General features: G+C 44.7%; 2 protein-coding genes across 6 annotated transcripts; one reads left to right on the top strand and one right to left on the bottom strand.

The window, feature by feature from the left end:
• Window positions 1–3156: 3156 nt before the first annotated feature.
• On the bottom strand, window positions 3157–4095 carry mrps6 (mitochondrial ribosomal protein S6). Of its 2 annotated transcripts, none has more exons than XR_002839578.2 (2): window positions 3333–4095; window positions 3157–3249 (listed from the first exon to the last, which is right to left on the bottom strand). XR_002839578.2 is itself a non-coding variant. In XM_023822631.2 (2 exons), the coding sequence occupies exon 1, from the start codon at window positions 3765–3767 to the stop codon at window positions 3402–3404; it is 366 nt and encodes a 121-aa protein (XP_023678399.1). In that variant the 5' UTR covers window positions 3768–4093; the 3' UTR covers window positions 3157–3249; window positions 3382–3401. The 2 variants fall into 2 exon arrangements, 1 of the variants encoding a protein (XP_023678399.1); XM_023822631.2 differs by having other exon boundaries at window positions 3382–4093.
• A 41-nt stretch (window positions 4096–4136) lies between these two features.
• nolc1 (nucleolar and coiled-body phosphoprotein 1) lies at window positions 4137–12334 on the top strand. Of its 4 annotated transcripts, XM_023822627.2 has the most exons (15): window positions 4137–4297; window positions 4884–4939; window positions 5414–5562; window positions 5811–5920; window positions 6148–6289; window positions 6995–7131; window positions 7859–7976; window positions 8150–8287; window positions 8366–8476; window positions 8563–8814; window positions 8960–9273; window positions 9307–9646; window positions 10371–10504; window positions 11060–11143; window positions 11299–12334. In XM_023822627.2, exons 1-15 carry the CDS (start codon window positions 4187–4189, stop codon window positions 11455–11457), a joined length of 2355 nt encoding a protein of 784 aa, XP_023678395.2. In that variant the 5' UTR covers window positions 4137–4186; the 3' UTR covers window positions 11458–12334. The 4 variants fall into 4 exon arrangements, with proteins under 4 accessions (XP_023678395.2, XP_023678392.2, XP_023678398.2 ...); XM_023822624.2 differs by having other exon boundaries at window positions 8960–9646; XM_023822630.2 differs by having other exon boundaries at window positions 8960–9646; window positions 11083–11143; window positions 11299–11436.
• Window positions 12335–14164: the final 1830 nt, after the last annotated feature.

Genomic DNA, 14164 nt, shown 5'->3' with positions numbered 1-14164 from the left:
TCGCGCGTGACCGAACTACCCGGCCCTAAGAATATTAAGCATTTAGATGCTACGTATTCGTTTTGTATCGACCGCTGTTTAAGTGAATAGAAGAGAAAATTATGTTCTTCAGCTTAAACAGCAGTCAAGCAACCAAAAACAAAGAATTGGCGAACTTTAATAAATAATCAAATAGATAGAAATATAAGTGGAAACGTAAATACGGATGCTTCAAAACAATTCCTTTATTGCCCTGTTTGTTATGTGTTATATTGCACTGCTGACAAAACTTAACAGCTTAAACATGACAATTAACGTGACAATAAAACTTGAAAGTTAAAGATAAATGCATGGTTGAACATACTAAGGATGCAAATCGTTCGGAATAGTCTGATTTTGAGACGTTTTAGGAGAGCCTCGCATGTTTAAACCACTACAATATATTACTTGCTTAATATTTTATTTGTCTTATTCACTTGATGGTGGCTATAACCGCAAGATGAACTTGGCTGATATTTACCATAGTAAACAAGCATACCTGCCAAGCAGATGCATTGGGAAGGCTTTCTGCTTTCGTTTTGCTGTCTCGAAGATTCATTTCTAGGGTCCCAGAACTATGATGGAGGATTTGAGACATGTTGGAACAGCCTCATGTTGTAGCAAGAGCTTAAATATATTGGTGAAGACACCTGCAAGCTGCATGAGCAGCTCATGTCTTCAATGTCTGTCTGAGTACTCTGTCTGGGCCGATGGCTTTGTTAGCATTGACTTTCTGAAGGGTGGATCTCACCTGATGGAGCTGTAGAACCAGTGACTGTACACCTGCAGGTAGTGTGGTGTAGCTCCTCCTTCTTGTGTGTCAAAATGAGCAAAAGAAATGATTCAGGACATCTGAAAGACTTGTTTTGTCATTGAGTCGTTGAATGTTAGTCCTATAATCCGTCAGTACCTTAATTCCATCCCACATGCTGCAGGGGATATTGTTCACGATGTGTTCCTCAATGCGCTGTTTGTACACTTGGCCTCTCTGATGGTTCTCTTAAGGTTCCCTTGTGCTGTTTTGGAGGCTTGTGTGTCACTTGACCTGAAAGCCATGTCTTGTTCTCTCAGCAGAGCCCGCACACAGTTCTTCATCCACAGCTTTTGGTTGGGAAACACTTTTATTGGCTTTTGCATGTTGGTGTAGACCCGACCCAGAATGTTGCTCTCCCTCATGGGAAAGATCACATTTTTATGGAATTGAAACATGACTGTTTTGAGATTCGTCTGGTTGAAGTCCCCTGCTACAATAAGAACCTTGTCAGGATGCCCCGTCAGCTTGTTATCAATGGCAGCGTATAGCTTTCCAAATGCTAATTCACCATTACTTGTACTTGGGGGGTACATATGCAGTAAGGATTACGTTCATGATTACTTTCAATGACCCCCTTTCATTTAAAAAAACTCACATTTTAAACATTGTTTGTCAACAACGTCCTTAGCTATACAACAGGATCCTATATCACAAAGTGAGATTTGTTAGTTAGCTAGATAACTTGTTGGATTTAAATGGACTTAATTTCCATTCACTTACATTTCATCAAGACTACCTCAAATTCAACAAGTTACCTTGCTAACCCAACAATCCAGCTTTGTGATACAGACACCAGTTGATATTAATGTAAACCAGGGGCCACCAGCCTTTTTGAAACTGAGAGCTACTTCATGGGTACTGAGCCATACGAAGGGCTACCAGTTTGAAATGCCTCCTAAACTTATCTAAACTTCATGTATAATAAACATGTTTTAAACACTTTTTTTTTAAGATATTGTCATTTTCAAATCTATATAAATGCAAATGTGATTAAAGAAGAATAGCAACAGGATAAAATAAAATTTTAGATGCTGCTCACTGATGAGTTGTGCCATTTTTAGATGTGGTCCTTGGGGGCACCATGTTGGTGACCCCTGATGTAAACACACAAACCTCTGTCCTGCCCGCTTTATACACAGAGCATTCTGCAAGCTCAATAGCAGTGTCAGAAACAAAGCTAGTCAATAAAGTCTCTGTGATGATCATCACACAGCTGTTGAGTGTTTGAAGTAATCAGAAGTCTGATTTCATCAGAAGTAAGTAGACATAAGGGGGTTGCTTTTGGCTACTTGGCAGTGCACATCAAAGTAAAAAGTCTTTTTGTGAAATGCCAGGGCAGTCAATTTTTGCTATAAAAATGGGCAAACATCATAATTATCAGCTGTAACACAGGTTCCCTGCTCCTCCAGAATTCTCTGCCATCTAAGAAACTTTTATACTTTGTCATTTCTCTTCTGTGAGGAATTTGGTGATACAAAACATCTAACATATTAGCGCGGCACATGAGTATTGTAAATTAATCCATCTAGAGGATTTATTTGTTGAATGTGCACAGCAAGGATCATTTCACATCATTTCAATTCTGCGAAGGTGTTATACTAGTGTTTAAAAGTTTTAAGTGCTGGTTTTGTTTTCAAACTGGTGATAACTATAATGGTACTTCAGTCAAAATTGCAATAATATCATTAAACCTGAAACATTGCCAAATAATGCCATTAATTGGTGGTGTGGTGGTCCAGAGCATGATCTGTTAACTCATAATCCCCTTTAAGTATGGTTCTTAGACTTCATTGTACCAATACAGTATTCAGTAGTACAAATGGTTGAAACTAAGATGCTTTGGATAGAACATTGCATAAACAGATAAATAAAACTTTCAGCTACTGAGTACTGTGGGCTTCAATCAAAGCATTGTGGTTTTCCAGAATAACACCCATTATAATCCACATTGCTTATGCAAGTTTATCACATATAAGGGAAACTTACATCGTAATGTTGTACTAAACTCTCACCTACAAATGTGGAGGTAATGAATGAACTATTATTTTGTCCAAGATGTCCTGCAACAGGCAGGAGGGGCACAGTGACCCTGTACTGAATAAGCATTTATGAAAACAGATGAATGAATGAGGGAATCAATACACATTTTTAGACTAAAACACACAAAATGCTAGCTTTTTGGACCAGGAGCAGGAGAATAATGCAAAAAGTCAATCATCAAAACATGTTTCTGAAAAGTGAATTTTAGATTCAACAGTTTATGTTCAGAGGCTTGTGAAGTACATCTATAATAGACAGCAGGACAAGAATAACAAAATCCAAGATATATAAAGTGGCGTTTATTATGTTGACATATTTACAAAATTGCAGAAGAAAAGTTCAACTCTGGAGGGTAGCCTTCCAAGTTTGTCACAGGTCTGTAAAAAAAAGACAGGATAAGCGTTTGATATGGTCAATTCTAAACAACATTCATTATAATAACAGTGCGGTAAAAAAGAACCTTTTGGTGGATTCCAAAATGACGCAGAGGCCTGACAGTTAAAACGTACCGAGAGATTCGCAGGTCCATTCATTTGCGTCGTGGGAGCGCGTCCTTGGGTTTTTCGGGCTGTGGGACACAGCAGCGAGTGTTTGCCGCGGCCGTCTCTTTGCTCAAAACTGTGGGCCGCACCACATCAACGTCGCGCTTCAGATGATCCAGGAAAGCCGGTAGAATTTCAGACTGGGAGTGAAAATCTAGCAAAAAATAGCCGCCCCGCGTGTGGCGGATGCCATGCTTTGAGATCTTGTAGGGCAATGCTCTCTCGCCCAGGTTCTCCAGTCCTCGAACAACAGCGCCCCTCTCAATCAAGGTCTCCACCGTACGCCGAAGAGTGGCAACGGTCTCCGGCCTCTGCATCGCCTTCAGTATCAAAGTAAGCTCGTATCTTGGCATGACTGGTCGCAAAACTGTAAAACGTAGGCACCAATGACAACGATTCAAAGACGAAACAGCACGATTTCCAGCATGACAATCCGTCTCAAGAAGCAGCCATTATTGTGTCATTACGCAGGAGGCGGGGAATAGAGACGTTGAAAATGTGCGCATAAGCCACGCCCCTTCGTCCTGTAAATTTTTATTCTTTTGGAAAAAAATTAACTTTGAAAATGTAATCGATATTAGTTATTGATACGTGATCAGAATTATCTGTTTCTTAGAACGGTAGCATGTTTGCGAATGTAAACGTTTCAGCACCATGTACGGTTGGGTAGATTTAACGGAATTACGTCATTTATGCGCCGTTGACCTAGTGCGCACGTGATCTGACTCCGCCGCTTCATCTGCGCTTCATTTTCATTACGTCTGCAGCGAAGATGGCGGAGCAGGCTGCTGTCCCTAGCGATCTGTACCAACATGTGTACTCGTTTCTCCTGGAAAATAAGTTTACTAAGGCTGCGCAACAGTTCTTGAAGAAGGCTAAAGTGGTGAGTACCTAGCGAGGATAGCGTGGTTGTTATAAATTGCTAGTGTGGCCTTTCTTTTTCCTGAGTAGGTCGCCTATTTACCGGCGTCGAGAAACGTGGATCACACGTTGAGCATTACGAACACGTGAGGGCCAGTCTGTTTCGTAAAACATCTAAGTGCATAATAGTTTCTACTTTTACTAAACAAGTCCCTGGAATGAGCATGAATCATTTTATATGGATTTGACAAAAAGGAAATGCCAAATTGGTGAAGTGATATATATTCACAGGCGTAGTAAACTGCAATTTGTGAATTTATCGCTATGTACGGCGCGTCTATATAGCTTCCGTAGCCTTCCAGACTACATGACGTTCTGATTCTAATGAAGATGTCTGTCATTCGATAAAATAAATAGAATAATCGTTTGTTCGATATTTGTTGATATAGTTCGATAAATATAAATGTGGCGGCTCAATCGTCGATTTTTTTTGGGTAGTATTTGGATATTCTGACGCAAACCTAATGATGATAAAATGTTTAGTCACCTGTGAGCTGATAATGCAAAATAATATATTTTAATATCTATATTGTCTTATAAATCTTAAGAAACCCCAGGACCAAAATGCGGACAGCCTTCTGGACATCTTTAACTTCTGGGTGAAGTAAGTACCTTCTGTTTTTGCAGTTATTCCTTTGTGAAAACTTCCAGTACACTTGTGCTCAAATACTGAATGGAAATCAGCATATGGGGAGCAGACTTGACTCTTTGCAAAACTCACAATGCCTGTTTTGAGGTCATTTAGATGCAGTGTTTGCTCTAGTGTTATTCCTTAGTTGTGATCGGGGTTTTTAATTTTTTATTTTGTGTGTGTGTTTTGTCTCAAATTTGGTAGACTATGACATACATAGTGATGGAATAAATTGGGTTTGAAAATCCAGGTTGGGTGGGATCGTTGTGTTCTGTCAGTCATTGGTTTCCAATCAGAAGTATTTTAAAATGGTACCATAATATTCATCCCACATCTAGATTTAGCTAAAGTCTTTTGCTAATGCTTTCAGATTTCAGGAGTGTGACAAACTGCTCAGATGTCCTGTTTTTGGTGGTATTGGGTTTATTTTTTTTGCTTGCGTGTCAGGTCACCAAAATCGAAGAAGCGCAAGGCCCTGAGCAACGGTCTGCCGGAGAAGAGTGGCCCCTCGGCCAAGAAGGCGAAGAAGGAGGAGGAATCCAGCAGTGAGGAGGAGGAGGAGGAGCCCAGCCCGCCGGCCAAGGCTGCCCCTGCAGGTACAATCTCTTGCTGGTGTTTGGGCTCCAGGATGAATGTGCACAGCTGTGCTGGAAGGTTACATGGTTTTCTATCTCTAAAATAAGCTGTGTGTATGATTTTTATATTTGGAAATATTGTGTTTTTGCAAGACAAAACTATAGGACTGAGTTTACACTCTTTTCATCACAATTGGAATGGAATACTCATTTGTTAGTGGAAGAGGATGGGCATACGTGTAATTACAGCACTACTCCATGTCCTTCAGTGACTAAGGCCCCGGCAAAGAAGCAAGCAGCAGCTGCCAAGAAAGAATGCAGCAGCAGTGAAGACTCTAGTGATTCTGAGGATGAGGAGGAATCCAAGGCCCCAGCAAAGGTAAGAGGGGACCTGCAGAGTGGACCATGAACAGAACCAATAAAAGAAACCAGAGGAGCTCTTGCTGTACCTTCAGACTCGCCCTGAAGGGTTCCTTCACAGGTCTTGAAGGGTTCCTTCACAGGTCTTGAAGGGTTCCTTCACAGGTCTTGAAGGGCTGTTGAGCGAATGCCTCAGCCTGTAATTTGATATACGCTGATTGTGCTTGTTTACCTTGATCCTGCAAGCAGAAGATCCCGGCCAAGGCCCCTGCTAAAGCTCCAGTTAAGACCCCAGCGAAGCCCCAGCCGGTGCGCAAGAAGGACACCAGCTCCAGCAGTGAGAGCTCGGACTCTGAGGACGAGGGGGCGGCGAAGACTCCTGCTGCTGGTGAATTTGTTATATATGTCCTTAATGGGGGTATTTTACTGCATGGTTTAAAAACATTTCTTGTAGCTTGGAAGAGGGGATGATGTGACATAGGGATCTGGGGAGGAGTTAGAGATGGGTTTAATAAAAATGGGGCGGGGGGAGGGGAGGAACTAAAGTAAGAGCCAGTTTAGCGTTGACATAAGATAAAGGGGCAAAATGGGTGTGGGGGGGGGTGTAGTCAGGGGTTAGGAGCAACGCGAGAACTTGGTCATGTGTTTTGGGTGGGACTACAGTACAGAAACTGGAGGAGGGGGCTGGTCTGGGCAGGATGTTTAAGGTCATACTCGCACTTGGCCCAGTTCCTTTGTACTGTACCTGAGCACGACTGAACTGGTCTGCGCTCATATTGTGCTTAATGTTCTGGGCCCGTGCACGCGTTCCTCATCTCCGTGCGACTTTTCCTTAAACCTGAAGAGCAGCACTATCGCACAGCACAGTGGAGCTCACGATTAACATCCGTATTCTGGGGCTTATTTGGAGCCATTTTGAGCATGACGACACACAGACCTCAAACTGAACCGTGCCTAGGCCCACCTCTTCAAGCAGGCTCAGGCACGGTATGGAGCGATCACACTAGTCAGACAACGTAGGCTTTGGGGGGTCAAACGTGCGCGGGCATGGTGTGCGTACACCCTAACCCAACGTCTCTTGCCGATCGTGTAGGAACCAAGGCCACCATCCCTAAACAGGCTGCCGTCCCCAAAAAAGCAGCCACCCCTAAGGCCTCCCTTCAGAAGAAAGCAGAATCCAGCAGCAGCAGTGACAGCTCCAGTGACTCAGAGGATGAGCAGCCAGCCAAGGTGAGTGAGGGCCACTCCTATCACCCGCCTGTCATCAGGAATCTGATGTTTTACATGAATGATCTCAGACTAATCGCTTGATTTCGGGAATTAGTGATCAAGCTTACTTTGTAATTGTCTATGGTTAGCTACTATTCATAAAGACCAGGTTTTACACTGATTACCCAGTATTCATCATAAGTAGGCTGTAGGTCATTCTGTACATTACAGTCTAGGTTAAGGGGTGCTTTCTGGCTCAGATAACTGAAGTATGCGAAGGGCTCGGGGGTTTGCTTACACAAAAATGTTCTGTGGGTCCAAGTAGCTAGAGGAGATGGCACCAACCAATTAGATTTGTTGGTCTTGCCTCCATTTGCTGCTTGGACCTCCCCTACAATCTGATTGGTTCAGAGAGATAACCAATCATTTTTCATTCTGCCCACAGAACATTTTTGAGTTAGTAAAACTTCCACAAGCATGTGAAGGGGCACTGCAGACTGCCTGCTGCTCCATTTCACAACTTAACCAGTTTTAAGGCTCTACAACCTTAAGATTTAGACTAAGGTGAGCATCTGGTTCTGAGAAAGATGTATTCTTTGCAGTAGTTAACAAGGTGACATGGATTTGTAAGCAACTGTTTCAGACCTGAATAAATTTGGGATATTAGATGATTGTTTGTGTTCTTGTGGTTAGGTTTTACCCTTCCTATGGTCACCCTGCAAGTGTTAAAGGCCCTGTCTCCCTGCAGAAAGCTGTCAAACCCCCCGCACCTGTGAAAACCCCCCCAGCCAAAGCAGCAGAGTCTAGCAGTGAAGAATCCACCTCTGAAGAGGAGGAGTCCCCCCCCCGTAAGAAGAATAAGCCGGGTAACTACTTCAGCTCTATTAGCTCTTTATATTGAGGTACATATTAATTATAGTTTGGCCTATAAGTGTTGCATCTTGATATCAAATTTGGTTGAATGAAAGAGGGGGAAATGTGAGCTCGGAGCTGAAATGCCATACTATAGCTGCTGCCTGGGACTTGCTTGATGTTTCAGAGCTGTACAGTGCAGTCCCACCCCCGCCATCCATGCAGAAGGCCCCTGCCCAAGTGGCGAGGCAGAAGGGGGCCGCCAAGGCCAAGAGCAGCAGCAGCGATAGCAGCAGCGACAGCAGCGATGACGAGAAGGTGGCCGGTAAGTTCCCCTGCCCTCATCGTTGTCACGAATTGGTCGAGGTTCCCAGGCTGGTTCTGACTTTGAAACCGCCTCTAGTCAAGGTCACTCCGGCCAAGGCCGCTCCAGTGAAGGCTGTCCCGGGCAAGCATGCGGCCGCCAAACCTGCAGCCAAGAAGGCAGAATCCAGCTCTGACAGCTCAAGCTCAGGTAAGCTTTTCCACCCCCCCCCCCCCCAAAATCTTTCCTTGTGATCAATGACGTCAAAAGATGTTAAGCTTCTGCTTCTCTTGAAGACTCCAGCTCGGAGGAGGAAATGACGAAGAAGACTGCGGTGAAGACGGTTCCCGGCAAGGTGGCGGTGGCCAAGACACCCCCCGCCAAGGCAGCGGCTGCTAAGGAGGAGTCATCTTCCTCTTCCAGCTCAGATGAGGAGGAGGAGGTGGCGAAGCCAGCGGTTAAAGGAGCAAAGCCAAAATCTGCAGCAGTAAAGACACCCCCCACAAAGACGGTGCCGCAGAAAAAGGACGATTCATCATCGGATTCGGGTGAGGGGAGACTCGATGTGCCATTGGCACTGAGGAGTCATTTGGTATCATCTGAGATCTTGTATAAAGTGTTTGTGTTTTTGATCTTCGGTGCAAGCTATGGTTCACGTGCCTGTATGTCTCTCCTGTCCTCTCTTCCCTTCAGACTCTGACAGCTCTGAGGATGAAAGCACCAAGAAAACCCCCAAGGCTGCGGTCCCAAAAAAGGCAGCAGTGACCCCAACCCCAAAATCTACTCCTAAAGCTAGACCCAAGGCAGCCAGCTCTGATTCGGACAGTGACAGCTCTGACTCTGATGAGGAACCGAAAACTCAGGTCGCCAAGGGCACGCCGGTCGCCAAGGGCACGCCGGTCGCCAAGGGCACGCCGGTCGCCAAGGGCACGCCGGTCGCCAAGGGCACGCCGGTCGCCAAGGGCAGCAGCAGTGATGATTCTGACAGCTCTAGTGAAGAGGAACAGGAGAAGGCTGTACCGAATAAGGTCACGCCTGCTAAGGCTGTAGCCAATAAGGTCACGCCTGCTAAGGCTGTAGCCAATAAGGTCACGCCTGCTAAGGCCACATCTGCCAAGACTACACCTGCTAAAAGTCAGGAACAGGGGAAGGCTGTACAGTATACCTCAGACTCCTCTGACAGCTCTGACTCAGAGATGGAGGCCAAGAAAAAAGCTGTGAAACCGTCTCTGGCCAATGGGAAAGCAGCTACACCCAAAACATCCACCCCCGCAGCATCAAAACCCGCAGAGTCTTCATCATCTAGTGATAGCAGCTCTGAGGAGGAGGAGGAGGTGCCCAAGAAGAAGACTCCTGTAAAGCCGACCCCTTCAGCTAACAGTAAGAGTTTAGCACAGACTGTTGCAAAGCTATTGGAGAGGGAAGCCGTCAATCAGCCTGTGAACCAATAAAGTCCCCACTCAGAAGTGGATTAGTCCAGGCAGTGACTGGGACACAAACCCATATGTTAAGGGTTTTATTGCCTTTTTTCTTATTGACTACCAATTTGTCCTTAAGGTCAAGTTTGAGAAATCAAAGGGAAGTTTTTATGTGACGGCCTAGTTTTTCCCCTGGATTTGAAATGTATGAGACGCATTAGACATATGCGAAACTTGTAGCCCAGGCCTCAGTTAGGGCTGCACAATTAATTGTAAGAGAACTGTGATCTCAATTCACGCCTCTGTGATCTCAATTCATGCCTCTGTGATCTCATTTCTAAATGACAACAGTTCTGCATTATATTGCATCAGCTGAATCAAAAAAAGCCCTCCGACTTTTCTCCAGAGTGTCTTAAGTGTCCCATAATTCTGCATTATTCTTAAAGGGAGCTTTTCCACTTCACCAGGTACCTTACTTTTGGTACTTCAAGATTCATGTCCCCCCCCCCCCCCAGAATGGTGTAACTCTAACTGAGGCCAGTAAGGTCATTTGTTTCTCAGTCAGGTGTGTTGTTGGTTGGTGGGGGCGTGGAAAATCATGTTAATAGCCATGTCAGTTAGCATATTCAAGGTTTTCATGTGTATCAGAATACATTCGGTAATTAAGACTCATAAATTCTCCGCAGGTACAAAGGTCAAAGCAAAGGACGACACAGAATCTTCGTCATCAGAAAGTGAGGAGGAGGAGGAGATAAAAACACCCAAGGGCAAGAAAGTGACTACCACAACACCACAATCCTTCCCCCAGACCAAGCAGAAGGTACCACTGCCTGGGTTCATTGAGCTGCCGGAACCAAGCTGTGGCTGCTGACTAGTGCTTCTCACCATTGTTTTCCTAAGCGGTAGAGCAATGAGTGTCCAGCTTGTTTCAAGTCTCCTGCAGTGTAGTGCCTCTCCGTTAACAGTGCATTAGAGAACAGCCGATGGCTGCATCAGACCAGGATGCAGGGACAACGCAGATGATACAAGACAAAATTACATAATGTTGTAGCACTGAAACAACTGCCAGTGATTGATGCCATGCAAATGAACCAGCAGTTTAATCTACAGTGAGCTTTATCAGAAGATTTGGGTGTATATAAATGCTGTTGGTCTTCCTATCAGCAAGCTGTTTTAATTGCACTTGTGTGATGTTTTCTAGTTTCACAATAGTATATCTCGCTGTTGGCCTGCAATGTAACTGCTGCGTTTGCTGCTGTTTGAGGCGTCGGAGTTTGGGTTGAGCTCCTACACAGTGGGTCTGACCCCTGCTCTCTGGGCCGCCTCACCCGACACCCAATGACTGATGTCTCTCTCTCTCCCGTGATCTCTAAAGACATCCCATGCTCCTTTCCGTAGAATAAGAGAGGAAGAAATTGATGTGGATCCTCGGTTTGCAGACAACTCTTTTGAAGCCAAGGTAAGCTTCAAATCGTGTGTCATAAGATATTTAAACACTGAAGCTGTGTCACACACAGCGGGCTGCTTTTATTGGCTACACACTGAAAAGTGGGTCGTTTGCTTTTCCGTAATTAAACCCTGTACACCCCCCCCCACACTACCTCTGTGTCTCAGCTTGGAGCGAATGGTGACTGGGGACAGAAGGCTAACAGCGTGCTGAAATACACCAAGGGCAAGTCCTTCCGGCACGAGAAGACAAAGAAAAAGAGGGGCAGCTACATTGGTGGGGCCATCTCCACCTCGGTGAACTCCATCAAGTTCGACAGTGACTGAAAGCCCGTGGACCTTCACCCCGGGAACTGTTCGCACCCTGGGTTTCTACATGACTGCAAACCAGTTCTGGCACTTTTTCTTTTAACTAGGGTGGACTGGAGATGGTTAATTCAAATTGTGTTTTGTAAAGTAGTCAGAGGCTGGACTTTTTTTTTTTTTTTTTTTTCCCCCTTCTCTCTTTCTCAAGGCATCCTGAACTGTCATCTCAATTTTAGTTGGCTGTGGATGCAGTAGAGTACCAGCAGGTGGTGCCATTATGAAAAGAATCATAGTTAGATCTGTTCAGTAGCGTTACTAATTTAAATTTCAAATGTTCTTTTCTCCCCTGACTGATTAAAGTTGCCGGAATTTTACTGTTTGGTTAATCATACTGTTTAGCCCGGCTGAGATTCATTTGTTTAATTTTGGTCTGTGGTGTCTGCAATAGCCAATGATGATGATGTGAGAGGTGGAATGGCTTTTTTGTGTTGGGGGGGGGAAGAGTGTATTTGGATTGTGGCTGCTTAGTGCTAATTTTCAGCCTGACTTTTGACTGGCAGCTTATGTTCTCGAGCTGTTTGTATACGGTCAAACCCCACTCTCATCACAATAAGGTTTTATGTACATATCTTTTTTTTAACCATTCATATGTTTTTGTTGCAATGGTCAGGAACAGTGTTGAGGCATACCCAGTATGTTAGTGGTGATAAAGCTACGGATATACTGAGCGAGCTGGGATCCCAGTTTTAGAGGTGGGGCCACATATGGGTGCTATCAGCCCCCCCCCCCCCCACCCCCCGTCCTTTTTAACTTTGATGAATTGTGTTCTGAAATCTTCCTTATTTTGGGTTGTCTTAATAATAAATCAACATTACTGTAATTAAAGTTACAATCTTAATTGGTGTTCAGGCATAGTCTCTTGCGCCAGATTGCTCTATCCAGCATCATGCTGTTTCGATCATGATTCGCCTTGCAGACACTTTCCGGACTGTTCCCAATTACAGGCAGCCCTAGAATCTCTCGAGGACGTGTTCATTAATGGTGACGGGACCGCAGTGATGCGTCATCCCAGGGCTTGTGAAATAATTAGGCACTAAGTGGTTTTTCAGGGCTCAAATTTTCAGACTTGACACTACACTAAGACCGACAATTTCATAATACTGCTTAGGGTGCTGAGTTTACATTATAAGTGGAAACCCTACAGTATAGAACCTTTGATCAAAGTGAAGTTTTGCATTCATAGCAAGTGCCAGTTAACAATAATGCAGTGAATTCATCTTTGATGATGCAAAATCACATGGAATGATGTTTGAGGATAGCTGTGATGCTCTCCTGTAGTGCAAGCCTGACACTGACACGATGAGCAGTCACACTGGGCATTATTTGAGTATGTCATGGGCATTTAAATTTACAGCGCCCTCTCCCTAAAGTGACCAGAAGCTGGAACATTTGGTGGTTGGGCTGTAAATCAGCTTATAGGATTGGCTGTCTCAGAACTGGTCCGCTGTGAGCTGTGCTTGCTGGCAGAGATCTGATCAGCAGTGTGGCAGTGAACCAGCAGCAGTGGCGGTGGACATGGAATTCAGATTGCCCTGCTGCTTCAGCTTAATCTGTTCTGTGAGAGTGAGATGTGGTTGGGTTGTTCCTTAGGCATGTGAGAGAGTGAGATGTGGTTGGGTTGCTCCTTAGGCATGTGAGAGTGAGATGTGGTTGGGTTGCTCCTTAGGCATGTGAGAGAGTGAGATGTGGTTGAGTTGTTCCTTAGGCATGTGACAGAGTGAGATGTGGTTGGGTTGTTCCTTAGGCATGTGAGAGAGTGAGATGTGGTTGGGTTGTTCCTTAGGCATGTGACAGAGTGAGATGTGGTTGGGTTGTTCCTTAGGCATGTGAGAGAGTGAGATGGGGTTGGGTTGCTCCTTAGGCATGTGAGAGAGTGAGATGTGAATGCTCCTTAGGTGTGTTTGTGTATGACAGTGAGATGACGAGCCTCCTTAGATGTGTGTATGAGAATAAGATGGGGACGCCTAGGGCTGAACGATTTATTGATTTCAAATTGAGATCGTGATTAGCAAATCGCAAAGGCTACTATTTAGGATATACATTTTATAGCACAGGAGTAGTATGATGGTGCAGTGGTTAGCACTGTTGCCTTACACCTCTGGGATCTGGGTTCGAGTGTCCGCTGGGGTTCCATGTATGGAATTAGCATTTTCTCCCCGAATCATTGTGGTTTCCCCCCATAGTCCAAAATCATGCTAAGCCTGATGGGGGTTACCAAATTGCCCATAGGTGTGCTTGTGTGAGTGAATGGTGTGTGACTGTGCCCTGTGATGGGTTGTTGCTCCATCCTGGGTTGTTCCTTGCCTTTTGCCCATAGGCTCCAGACTCCCCACGACCCTGAATAGGATAATGGATAGATTATACAGCACGTTTGACTCAGGATTTAAGACTGAGAGTAGTTTTACAAATTCATACCATCCTTCTTGTGTGACAGTCATTCTCACAAAGAAGTGGCCTGATAGGACTGCGTATACGCCCACAGACAGGAAACACGTGAATCCCAAGGAAAACGTTACAGTAGCAGTGCGAATGAAGTATTAATTCTGCTGCTGAGCTGTAAGTGAATTACCCTCCTGTTTCATGGTCAGTGATTGTTTACAGAGAGATCCTATTAACAATAGAGCTGCCTTTTAACCACCAGCAGCGATGCACTTGGGTATATCATACC

This window comes from Paramormyrops kingsleyae, chromosome 3, assembly GCF_048594095.1.
Source record: "Paramormyrops kingsleyae isolate MSU_618 chromosome 3, PKINGS_0.4, whole genome shotgun sequence".
Classification (NCBI taxonomy): Eukaryota; Metazoa; Chordata; class Actinopteri; order Osteoglossiformes; family Mormyridae; genus Paramormyrops; species Paramormyrops kingsleyae.
The sequence above is the reverse complement of the archived record's forward strand: the minus strand, read 5'-3'. Positions and strand labels throughout refer to the sequence as shown.